Genomic DNA, 13,409 nt, shown 5'->3' with positions numbered 1-13,409 from the left:
TGTGGTAATAATCTTAAATGTCTTGAAAAGTACGGAGGACGGAATTTGCCAAAAACAAATAAAAAAATAAATCACTTGATAAATAAATATGTCATTAAATGTACCAAAAATATTAAAAATAAATGTACGCATTCATTAATTGATAAAATGTGACAAATTGATATTTCTGTTTTAATTTGCTTCTTTATTTATTTACCTTTGTATTACTTCCCCTATCTACTCTTCCATTTATTTTTTTAACTTTTAAATGTATTTATATATTTTTGCATTTATTTGAAATTAATTTAGAAATGTATTTATTCATTAAGAATTTATTTATTTCTGCATGGTTTTCCCTTTGCATTTTCACCCCTATTTTCTTTTCTTTTTATATTTCTTTATGCATTTCTGCATCATCATGCAAATGAGGGTGCTGTCACTCAACGTGAGTCATGCAGTCAGAATGCGTAGATCAACAATATGCTAGCTAGCTAGCTAGCAAATGCTGTCTGCTTATCAACTCCAGTCTGGATGCCCATGATGACACATGTTGATCTTGAGCCCCCTCATTTGATGATGTAGAAATGCATAAAGAAATGTATAATGAAAAGAATACAAAAATGCTTTTCTTTTCTTGAATACAGAAGGAAGCTTCATTCAAACAGCATTATAATCAAACTTCCTCTCACCACCAGCAACACTTGTTTTACCAGTTTCATTAACAAGGAAACGGTAACTTAGAAGGAGTTGCAGTATGCTCTCACATAAACACAGAGATCAGATACCTGACGGCAGCAGACAAACAGCAGCAGACTAAATCAGGTGAGCTCTATTATTTTCTGATCACTAGTTTTGTTTTTAGTATTTACCGTGGCACTATTCAACATGATTGGTGAAGCATTTAACTCAAGTCTTCTTTGTGAGTGATCTCTCCTCTCTGTGTTATTATCCCTCCATCCCAACTCCACAAGGAAACGCTGTCTATTGAAACATAAAGAGGGAAATTCGTATTACATAGACTAAGTCTGGAAGATACTCACTTGATTTGATTAACTCAGGCTGATGAAGGCTCATATTAACTTCAGATAAACTTACAAATACATTTTAACACAGAATGAGGACTGTGGATTCCTTCCTAATACTGGCCTGACTCTTACAGCTCAGTATGAACAGGAGGAATGATAACAACAAATAAAACCTGTTTCATTGTTCATGTGGCCACCTGTATAATCAAATCATGAAAATAATCGTTAGATGCATCTCTTGTTATAAATATAAGTATGGATTGAGAATGTACATTATGGATGAATAATGGGAGCAATAACTTTTTAATTATCTATACAGGATGATGAAGATGTCAGGAAGAGTCACCAGTTGCTGTGTAGCTCTGTTCTTTGTGCTGAACTCTGTGTCGGCTGTACAGAGAGATCTTGATTCAATCAACGACTTGAAGCAAATCAACTTTGGCCAATCTGTGCCCACGCACATTCTACTGCTGCTCCACTGGTTTGCCAACACAGTTGACATCGACGACAATAACAATATCATAAGGCTGACATTTGACCCAAACAGTGGAGATTATGGCTCACATTATTATGGCAACTTTGAGGAGCTGTTGGACCCACTGCATCGGGGAAGTGGATACCGATACTACACTGTTGGCAATCTCCATCAAGAAACGTCCATGCCACTTCCTCCTTATGTTGTCCGTCCTCCAAGGGAGTATGAGGGAACAAACAGGGACAGGATCATAATTCGTATCAGGGAACAAAACACTGGGGGGCAAGCTTTGCCGAGGATATACCAAGTTTATATCACACAACATTATGACACTTCCGAAAATCAGGGGACACGTTATGATCCAGATCATACCTACAAGATCACTGTTAACCTCTTGAGACAGATCAGAGAGTTTTATTTGGGACAAAACCAACAGCAACTGTTGCAACTCAGAAACCGCTATGGAAGTAGCGCTGATGAGTTGCATATCAGAAACACATGGGGTGACCTTGCTTGCCTTGGACTGCTGTTGTTTATTGTGATCGAGGAAAAGTCCTCCACTAGCCAACAAAACAACAGACCACAAAACAGAAGAACTCATTTGGATAATAATGAGTCGGAGAGCGAGAGCAATGTTCCTAGATCTTTTCGAAACCAAGGTTATGTTGCATTGGATATGAATGACGATGAGGACCACGAAACCAACAGGAGGACTGGGAACAGACAATCAGGCCGTACAAACACCTCAGTATCATGCTGTTGTATTTGTTGCATTGTCGCCATATGTGTAATTTCATTGGGTGCTATATTACTTTTTATTTTTTTGTATAAATGGTACATAAAATGAGATAAAACTTTATCCCAAAGGAAACTGCTGTGCAGTAGTTGCAATAAAGGTGGGAAAAGTGCAAATATTAAAGTCTAAGATAGCAATAACAAAAAAGTGAAAATCCAAAATATATACAATACCAAAATCAGGTTAACAGTATGGATCATAAAATATAAGCAAGTTAATGGTAGTAATCAGTCTAGGTTGGGTTGCATATAGACATCTATGTAGAATATCACATATGAAGTGTAGGTAGTCTAAGAGTACATGGCTAATGCAGAATGTTTATGATTATGTCCATGATATTGTAGTTTATGTCCCCTTACGTCCCATGAGTAAGTTGTGAGGAGTTGAGTTGCAATGATGGAGTCCACGAGAAATATTAATCCAGAGGGGGGGGGGGGGGGGGGGGCGGGTTGGGGAGAGGGAGAGAGAGAGAGAGAGAGAGAGAGAGAGAGAGAGAGAGAGAGAGAGAGAGGTAATGTTCAGTTAAGATTGAGATATAAACTTGTGATTAAAGGCCAAATTCTTTAAATTACCCATCTCAAACCGTGTGCTATGAAGGGCAGAGTCTTCAGGATATTTGGACCTTTATAGCTCTATTTACTAAATTATAGTTTGTTAATAAAAGCAGGAATTCTTCTTTGTTACAAATATATTTGAACTGAGCAAAATGTTTTTTATTGTATATTAAAATGTACTGCTCTGGCATGATCATAAAGCTTCAGGCTTCATTCAGGCAACAATGTCATGCTCCAGCATGTATAATCTACTAGTAATGACTCACTGTTGATTCATCCTGTGTCTGATAGAGAATCAGAATTGTGTTTATTGCCAGGTGTAAGAGATTTACACCAGGAATTTGCTTTGGTTATGTTGGTGCAAGTCAAACAGTATAATAACAAAGAATAGATAAAAATGTTAGAATAAAATAGAATAAAAAAAATTTAAATTCTAAGAATATACAATATACAAAATAAGCTATAAACAAAAATAAACATGATATAAACAGATAGTGCAAATATTGCCGGAGTGCAAACAATCAGGTATCAGAGGGAGAGAGAGAGATACAGTAGGGGGTGGTATTTAGAGTGTATGAAAGAGGGGGAGAGCCAGTGTCGGCAGGGCAATAGTGTGTGTGTGTGTGTGAGGGAGAGAGTCACAGGGGGGCAGAGGGGCTGTTGGAGAGCCCCACTGCCATGGGGAAAAAACTGTTTTTATGGCGTGAGGTTTTGGTCCTGATGGACCTTAACCTCCTGCCAGATGAAGACGATGTAAATTGCTCTGATGGATAAATGAAACTGATATGTGAAAGTCTCTGTGGTCTGTTAAGACCAGCCTTCACTGATAATATATTAGCTCAAAGAAACAGGAGTGTATTTAATTTATGGTTTTGTATTCTTTCTGTTGTGCTTGAAATTGTGTCAATTAAACATGAATTTATCAGTCAGACTGATGTCAGTGTTTTTATTTTAAGTTCAAGGAAACTGGATGAACACAAGTTAGATGTGCAAAATCATGAAGACAACTTTAACTATTCCTCCTTCTACAGACAATCACAGGAGAGGAGCAGATAGAGCTCAGCATACTATTGATATCTGGTTTTGAAGAACAAATTAGTGTTGCTCCAACATTATCTTTTTTTACTGCTTATATTTTGCTAACTGTTGAACTGGCATTTTGTGATGTGGTAATAATCTTAAATGTCTTGAAAAGTACGGAGGACGGAATTTGCCAAAAACAAAAATAAAAAAATTAATCACTTGATAAATAAATATGTCATTAAATGTACCAAAAATATTAAAAATAAATGTATGCATTCATTAATTGATAAAATGTGACATAAATTGATATTTCTGTTTTAATGTGCTTCTTTATTTATTTACCTTTGTATTACTTCCCCTATCTACTCTTCCATTTAATTTTAAAGCTTTTAAATGTATTTATATATTTTTGCATTTATTTGAAATTAATTTAGAAATGTATTTATTCATTAAGAATTTAATTATTTCTGCATGGTTTTCCCTTTGCATTTTCACCCCTATTTATTTCCCCAAACTTATTTATTTCTGTATTCTTTTCTTTTTACATTTCTTTATGCATTTCTGCATCATCATGCAAATGAGGGGGCTGTCACTCAACGTGAGTCATGCGGTCAGAATGCGTAGATCAACAATATGCTAGCTAGCTAGCTAGCTAATGCTGTCTGCTTATCAACTCCAGTCTGGATGCCCATGATGACACACATTGATCTTGAGCCCCCTCATTTGATGATGCAGAAATGCATAAAGAAATGTATAAAAGAAATGTATAAAACAAAAGAATACAAAAATTAATAAGTTTGGGGGTGGGGGAATGCTAAAGGAAAAACATGCATTAATAAATACATACAATTTAAAAATTGATAAATTAATAAAAACAAAATTAACAGGCATGTAACTGGTTAACCCCAACAAAACACTGAAAGGGAATACTGCTTTTCTTTCTTGAATACAGAAAGAAGCTTCATCCAAACAGCTGAATAATCAAACTTCCTCTAACCACCAGCAACACTTGTTTTACCAGTTTCATTTACAGGGAAACGGTAACCTAGAAGGAGCTGCAGTATGCTCTCACATAAATACAAAGATCAGATACCTGACGGCAGCAGACTAACGGCAGCAGACTAAATCAGGTGAGCTCTATTATTTTCGGATCACTAGTTTTGTTTTTAGTATTTATCGTGGCACTATTCAACATGATTAGTTAAGCATTTAACTCAAGTCTTCTTTGCGAGTGATCTCTCCTCTCTGTTATTATCCCTCCACCGCAACTCAACAAGGAAACGCTGTCTATTGAAACAGGAAGAGGGAATTTCGTACTAAAAAGTACAAAGTGTGGAAGATACTCACTTGATTTGATTAACTCATGCTGCTGAAGGCTCATATTAACTTCAGATAAACTTACAAATACATTTTTGCACAGAATGAGGACTGTGGATTCCTTCCTAATACTGGCTAATAAACTCTTACAGCTCAGTATGAACAGCAACAACAAACAAAACCTGTTTCATTGTTCATGTGGCCACCTGTATAATCAAATCATGAAAAAAATCATTAGATGCATCTCTTGTTACAAATATAAGTATAGATTGAGAATGTACAGTATGGATGAATAATTGGAGAAATAACTTTTTAATTATCTATACAGGATGATGAAGATGTCAGGAAGAGTCACCAGTTGCTCTGTAGCTCTGCTCCTTTTGCTGAACTCTGTGTTTGCTGTACAGAAAAAGTTTAATTCAATCAACGATTTGAAGAAAATCAACTTCGGCCAATCTGTGCCCAAGCACAGTCTACTGCTGCTCCACTGGTTTGCCAACACAGTTGAGATCGACGAGCATGATGTCATAAGGCTGGCCTTTGACCCAAACAGAGGAGATTATGGCTCACATCAGTATCACAACTCTGAGGGGCTGTTGGACCAACTGCATCGAGGAAGTGGATACCGGTACTACACTTTTGGCAATCTCCATCAAGAAACGTCCATACCACTTCCTCCTTATGTTGTCTGTCCCCAAAGGGAGTATGTGGGAACAAACAGTGACAGGATCATAATTCGTATCAGGGAACAAAACACAGGATGGCGAGCTTTGCAGAGGATAGACCAAGTGTATATCACACAGCATACTGAACATCAGCGGGAATACAATCCAGATCAGACCTACAGGATCACTACTAACCTCTTGAGACAGATCAGAGAGTTTTCTGTGGGACAAAACCAACAGCAACTGTTGCAACTCAGAAACCGCTTTGGAAGTAACGCTGATGAGTTCCGCATCAGAAACACATGGGGTAACCTTGCTTGCCTTGGACTGCTGTTGTTTATTGTGATCCAGGAAAAGTACTCCACTAGCCAACGAAACAACAGACAAAACAGAAGAACTCATTCGGACGATGATGATTCGGAGAGCGAGAGCAATGTTCCTAGATATTCTCGAAACCAAGGTTATGTTGCAGTGGATATCAACGACGATGAGGACCACGACACCAGCAGGAGGACTGGGAACCGAGAATCAGGCAGTTACAACACCTCAGTGCTTCTGAACATCGAACAGGAGCCATTTTGTTATATTTGTCCCATTGCCACAATATTTTTAATTGCATTGTGTGTTATATTAATTTATTTGTATAAAGACCAGTTAACATGAGATAAAACTGTATTTATCCCGAGGGAAACTGCTGTGCAGTAGTTGCAATACAAAGTGGGAAGAGTGCAAATATAAAAAGTGCAAATATTAAAGTCTAAGATAACAATAACAACTAGAATGGCACTTGGAGAGCGCAGACCTCCACCAAGGTGCCCGAGTACGATTTCCCCCCCTCTCCGTTCAGCTTGCGCCATCATCCACGTGTATTTTTGTTCATGTTGAGATCAGCTGATCATCAACGCGTCATCAGTAACACTGCGCATGTGTTATACCCAGAGTTCTTAATGTTCTGGCTGATTAGAATCCTTAAAAAAATTCTGAATCCAGATCGCCGGATCGCCACCAAAATCTAATTGATTGTTCATTGTGCCACATCCCACCTCTCCAAAAAATGTCAGTCAAATCCATCACGAACTTTTGGAGTAATCCTGCTAAGACAAACAAACTAACCAACAAACCAACACCGGTGAAAACATAACCGCCTTCCTAGGCCTTCGGTCCTGGCAGAGGTAATAATGTACAAATCCAAAATATATACAATACCAAAATCAGGTTAACATTATGGATCATAACATATAAGCAAGTTAATGGTAGTAATCAGTCTAGGTGGGGTTGGATATAGACATGTATGTAGAATATCACATATGAAGTGTAGGTAGTCTAAGAGTACATGGCTAATACGGAATGTTTATGATTATGTCCATGATATTGTAGTTTATGTCCCCTTATGTCCCATGAGTAAGTTGTGAGGAGTTGAGTTGCAATGATGGAGTCCACGGAAGACATTAATCCAGAGAAAAAAGAAGGAGGGGAAACAGAGAGAGAGAGAGAGAGAGAGAGAGAGAGAGAGAGAGAGAGAGAGAGAAAGAGAGAGAGAGAGAGAGAAAGGTGGTGTTCAGTTAAGATTGAGATATAAACTTGTGATTAAAGGCCAAATTCCTTAAATTACCCATCTTAAACCGTGTGCTATGAAAGGCAGAGAGTCTTCAGGACATTTGGACCTTTATAGCTCTATTTACTAAATTATAGTTTGTTAATAACAGCAGGAATTCTTCTTTGTTACAAATATATTTGAACTGAGCAAAATGTTTTTTATTGTATATTAAAATGCACTGCTCTGGCATGGTCATAAAGCTTCAGGCTTCATTCAGGCAACAATGTCATGCTCCAGCATGTATAATCTACTAGTAATGACTCACTGCTGATTCATCCTGTGTCTGATAGAGATGAAGACGATGTAAATTGCTCTGATGGATAAATGAAACTGATAAGTGAAAGTCTCTGTGGTCTGTTACGGACAGCCTTCATTGATAATATTTTAGCTTTAAAAACAGGAGTGTATTTTGTATGGTTTTGTATTCTTTCTGTTGTGTTGGAAATTGTGTTTATTAAAGTATATTTTTTCATTCAGACTGATGTCAGTGTTTCTATTTTAAGTTCAAGGAAACTGGATGAACACAAGTTAGATGTGCAAAATCATGAAGACAACTTTAACTATTCCTCCTTCTACAGACAATCACAGGAGAGGAGCAGATAGAGCTCAGCATACTATTGATATCTGGTTTTGAAGAACAAATTAGTGTTGCTCCAACATTGTTTTTTACCGCTTATATTATGCCAACTGGCATTTTGTGATGTAGTAATAATTTTAAATGTCTTGAAAAGGGGGTCTTAAAAAGTTTCAACTATTTTGCACCAGAATTTGTATTAAAACTTTTTAAAAGAATGAAAATATCACCCTTTATGGATGGGAAAAAGTATTGGATGAATCAGTATTAACTTAAAAAAAGAGAAAGAAACAAAAAACGGGACGTCCTGGTGACCTCGTGGTCTAAAACCACCACATCGTTGGTTCTAATTCAGCTGGGGATGTTTTGTTGCAGGTCATCCTCGTCTCTCAACCCATAACTTCAGACACTCTCTACCGTTTACTGTCCAATAATGGCAACATGCCAAATTCGTCACATTTTTGAGGCCGATATCAGCATTAAGGTATCGGCATTAAAGAGAACAAAAAAACAAAAATCGGAAAATAATATTCCTGCCATTATTTGACTCTCAGGCAACGATCCCTCAAATTCGGTGATCAAGAGTTGTGACACAGATATGTACGGGGGAAAGATACTTTACTATTTAAGAAGACAGTCATGGTTAATATAAGATCAGAGTGTATACTGAACAGTGAACTTCAATGTAAATTACAGAAAAGGAGTAAAAATGCAACCTATAAAACATGCATGTACTGTACTTGAAACTGATCAGTGATAAGTGAATACTGGCTAATAATAAACCAGGCACTATTATAAATCTCCTGTTTTCTCAACCTGCAGTCCAAAGGACACGCTCACTGTCAAACTTGGACCTGCACAGGCTAGTTTCCATTGTAAACCTGCTCATAAAATTCCCAGATGACTGACTTTACAGAATGAAACGGAGTACTGCTGCAGACTAATGCAGGTGAGCTCTATTATTTTCTGATCACTAGTTTTGTTTTTAGTATTTACCGTGGCACTATTCCACATGATTGGTGAAGCATTTAACAAGTCTTCTTTGTGAGTGATCTCGCCTCTCTGTTATTATCCCTCCACCGCAACTCAACAAGGAAACGCTGTCTATTGAAACAGGAAGAGGGAATTTCGTACTAAAAAGTAAAAAGTGTGGAGGATAATCACTTGATTTGATTAACTCAGGCTGCTGAAGGCTCATATTAAATTCAGATAAACTTACAAATACATCTTAACAAAGAATGAGGACTGTGGATTCCTTCCTAATAATGGCTAATAAACTCTTACTGCTTAGTATTAACAGCAGGAACAATAACAACAAACAAAACCTGTTTCATTGTTCATATGGCCACCTGTATAATCAAATCATTAAAACAATCATTAGATGCGTCTCTTGTTACAAATATAAGTATGGACTGAGAATGTACAGTGTGGATGAATAATGGGAGAAATAACTTTTTAATTATCTATACAGGATGATGAAGATGTCAGGAAGAGTCACCATTTGCTGTGTAGCTCTGTTCTTTGTGCTGAACTCTGTGTCGGCTGTACAGAAAAAGTTTAATTCAATCAACGACTTGAAGCAAATCAACTTTGGCCAATCTGTGCCCAAGCACAGTCTACTGCTGCTCCACTGGTTTGCCAACACAGTTGACATCGACAATAACAATATCATAAGGCTGACCTTTGACCCAAACAGTGGAGATTATGGCTCACATTATTATGGCAACTTCGAGGATCTGTTGGACCCACTGCATCGAGGAAGTGGATACCGATACTACACTATTGGCAATCTACATCAAGAAACGTCCATGCCACTTCCTCTTTATGTTGTCCTTCCCCCAAGAGAGTATGTGGGAAGAAACAGGGACAGGATCATAATTCGTGTCAGAGAACAAAACACAGGGGGGCAAGCTTTGCCGAGGATAGACCAAGTTTATATCACACAACATTATGATACTTCCGAAAATCAGGGGACACCTTATGATCCAGATCATACCTACAGGATCACTGTTAACCTCTTGAGACAGATCAGAGAGTTTTCTGTGGGACAAAACCAACAGCAACTGTTGCAACTCAGAAACCGCTATGCAAGTAGCGCTGATGAGTTTCACATCAGAAACACATGGGGTGACCTTGCTTGCCTTGGACTGCTGTTGTTTATTGTGATCCAGGAAAAGTACTCCTCTAGCCAACAAAACAACAGACCACAAAACAACTACACACCACAAAACTACAGACCGGAAAACAGAAGAACTCATTGGGCTACTAATGTTTCGGAGAGAGAGAGCTATATTCCTGAATATTTTCGAAACCAAGGTGATGTTGTAGTGGATATCAACGACGACGAGGACCACGAAGCCAGCAGGACTGAGAACAGAGACTTGGGCCGTTACTACACCTCAGTGCTTCTGAACAACATCCAGGGGTCGTTCCGTTGTATTTGTTGCATTGCCTCCATATGTGTAATTGCATTGGTTACTATAATACTTTTAATTTTTTTTGTATGAAGAGAACATAAGATGAGATGAAACTTTATCCCGAGGGAAACTGCTGTGCACAAATTGCAATACAAAGTGGGAAGAGTGAAAATACAAAGAGTGTAAATATTAAAGTCTAAGATAACAATAGCAAAAAAGTACAAATCCAAATTACATACAATACCAAATCAGGTTAACAGTATGGATCATAAAATATTATCAGGTTAATGGTAGCAATCAGTCTAGGTGGGATTGCATATAGACATGTATGTAGAATATCAAATGAGAAGTGTAGGTAGTCTAAGAGTACATGGCTAATGCAGAATGTTCATGATTATTTTCTATGATATTATGAGAATGACTTCTCTCTTTACAGAATCATTCCTCTAAAAAGTATAAATAAAAATAATCAGCTTTATGCATTTCTAAAGGCACATGACTGGTAAACCCCAATAAAACACTGAAAGTGAGTACTGCTTTTATTTTCTTGAATACAGAAGGAAGCTTCACTCAAACAGCTGAGTTGCAAAACTTCTTGAGCAGCGCTTGTTTTACTAGTTTCATTTACAACTAAACAGAAACCTAAAAAGGAGCTGCGCATGCGCTCACACAAACACAGAGATCAGATACCCGACGGCAGCAGACTAACCGCTGCAGACTAATGCAGGTGAGCTCTATCATTTTCTGATCACTAGTTTTGTTTTTAGTATTTACCGTGGCACTATTCCACATGATTAGTGAAGCATTTAACAAGTCTCCTTTGAGAGTGATCCCTCCTCTCTGTGTTATTATCCCTCCAGCGCAACTCAACAAGGAAGTGCTGTCTATTGAAACAGGAACAGGAAATTTTGCACTAAAAAAGACTGTAACTCTGGAAGATACTCACTTGATTTGATTAACTCAGGCTGCTGAAGGCTCATATTAACTTCAGATAAACTTACAAATACATTTTTACACAGAATGGGGACTGTGGATTCCTTCCTAATACTGGCTAATAAACTCTTACAGCTCAGTATGAACAGCAGGAACAATAAAAACAAATAAAACCTGTTTCATTGTTCATATGGCCACCTGTATAATCAAATCATTAAAAAATCATTAGATCCATCTCTTGTTACAAATATAAGTATGGATTGAAAATGTACAGTGTGGATGAATAATGGGAGAAATAACTTTTTAATTATTAATACAGGATGATGAAGATGTCAGGAAGAGTCACCAGTTGCTGTGTAGCTCTGCTCTTTGTGCTGAACTCTGTGTCGGCTGTACAGAAAAAGCTCGATTCAATCAACGACTTGAAGAAAATCAACTTTGGCCAATCTGTGCCCAAGCACAGTCTACTGCTGCTCCACTGGTTTGCCAACACAGTTGACATCGATGACAATAACAATATCATACGGCTGACCTTTGACCCAAACAGTGGAGATTATGGCTCACATTATTATCACAACTCTGAGGGGCTGTTGGTCCCACTGCATCGGGGAAGTGGATACCGATACTACACTATTGGCAATCTACATCAAGAAACGTCCATGCAACTTCCTCCTTATGTTGTCCTTCCCCAAAGGGAGTATGAGGGAACAAACAGGGACAGGATCATAATTCGTGTTGGAGAACAAAACACTGGGGGGCAAGCTTTGCCGAGGATAGACCAAGTTTATATCACACAACATTATGACACTTCCGAAAATCAGGGGACACCTTATGATCCAGATCATACCTACAGGATCACTACTAACCTCCTGAGACAGATCAGAGAGTTTTCTGTGGGACAAAACCAACAGCAACTGTTGCAACTCAGAAACCGCTTTGGAAGTAACGCTGATGAGTTCAACATCAGAAACACATGGGGTAACCTTGCTTGCCTTGGACTGCTGTTGTTTATTGTGATCCAGGAAAAGTACTCCTCTAGCCAACAAAACAGACCACAAAACAACTACACACCACAAACCCAACCACAAAACAACTACACACCACAAACCCAACCACAAAACAACTATACACCACAAAACAGACCACAAAACAAAAGATCACAAAACAACAGACCAGAAAACAGAAGAACTCATTGGGCTAATGATGCTTCGAGGAGAGAGAGCAATCTTCCTAGATCTTTTCGAAACCAAGGTTATGTTGTAGTGGATATAAACGACGATGAGGACCACGAACCCAGCAGGAGGACTGGGAACAGACAATCAGGCCGTAACAATGCCTCAGTGCCTCTGAACAACGACCAGGAGTCATTTTGTTGTATTTGGTGGATTTGTTGCTTTTCCTCGATATTGTTAATTGCATTGTGTGTTATATTATTTTATTTGTATAAAGACCAGTTAACATGAGATAAAACTGTATTTATCCCGAGGGAAACTGCTGTGCAGTTGATGCAATACAAAGTGGGAAGAGTACAAATATTAAAGTCTAAGATAGCAATAACAATAAAGTACAAATCCAAAATATATACAATACCAAAATCAAGTTAACAGTATGGATCATAAAATATAAGCAGGTTAATGGTAGTAATCAGTCTAGGTTGGGTTGCATATAGACATGTATGTAGAATATCAAATGTGAAGTGTAGGTAGTCTAAGAGTACATGGCTAATGCAGAATGTTCATGATTATGTCCATGATATTGTACTTTATGTCCCCTTACGTCCCATGAGTAAGTTGTGAGGAGTTTGGACCTCTATAGCTCTATTTATTAAATTGTACTTTGTTAATAACAGCAGGAATTCTCCTTCATTATAAAAATAACTGAGCAAAATGTATTTTATTGACTGATAATTCATCCTGTGTCTGATGGAGATGAAGAGAATGTAAATTGCACTGATGGATAAATAAAACAGACAAATGAATGAAATTAGCTTAAAAAAACAGAGTGTATTTCATTTATGGTTTTGTATTCTTTCAGTTGTGTTATTGGCTTGAATA

The 13,409-nt window shown here is 37.7% G+C and overlaps 2 protein-coding genes across 9 annotated transcripts in view; one reads left to right on the top strand and one right to left on the bottom strand.

Moving 5' to 3' along the window:
* LOC119501292 (septin-9-like) overlaps positions 1–13,409 on the bottom strand; it is a 130,891-nt gene that overhangs the window by 52,551 nt on the left and 64,931 nt on the right. The window lies entirely within an intron of this gene.
* LOC119501293 lies at positions 710–13,341 on the top strand. Of its 3 annotated transcripts, none has more exons than XM_037791579.1 (3): positions 710–801; positions 1,324–2,210; positions 12,679–13,341. In XM_037791579.1, the coding sequence occupies exons 2-3, from the start codon at positions 1,325–1,327 to the stop codon at positions 12,816–12,818; spliced, it is 1,026 nt and encodes a 341-aa protein (XP_037647507.1). In that variant the 5' UTR covers positions 710–801; position 1,324; the 3' UTR covers positions 12,819–13,341. The 3 variants fall into 3 exon arrangements, with proteins under 3 accessions (XP_037647507.1, XP_037647505.1, XP_037647504.1); XM_037791576.1 differs by lacking the exons at positions 710–801; positions 1,324–2,210 and adding exons at positions 6,871–7,049; positions 10,675–11,149 and having other exon boundaries at positions 11,675–13,341; XM_037791577.1 differs by lacking the exons at positions 710–801; positions 1,324–2,210 and adding an exon at positions 4,758–4,982 and having other exon boundaries at positions 11,675–13,341.

Source organism: Sebastes umbrosus, chromosome 14, assembly GCF_015220745.1.
Source record: "Sebastes umbrosus isolate fSebUmb1 chromosome 14, fSebUmb1.pri, whole genome shotgun sequence".
Classification (NCBI taxonomy): Eukaryota; Metazoa; Chordata; class Actinopteri; order Perciformes; family Sebastidae; genus Sebastes; species Sebastes umbrosus.
The sequence above is the reverse complement of the archived record's forward strand: the minus strand, read 5'-3'. Positions and strand labels throughout refer to the sequence as shown.

Bases quoted from the DNA above. Each gene is read 5' to 3' on its own strand.
- LOC119501293 (XM_037791577.1), top strand. From the start codon at position 11,676: ATGATGAAGATGTCAGGAAGAGTCACCAGTTGCTGTGTAGCTCTGCTC.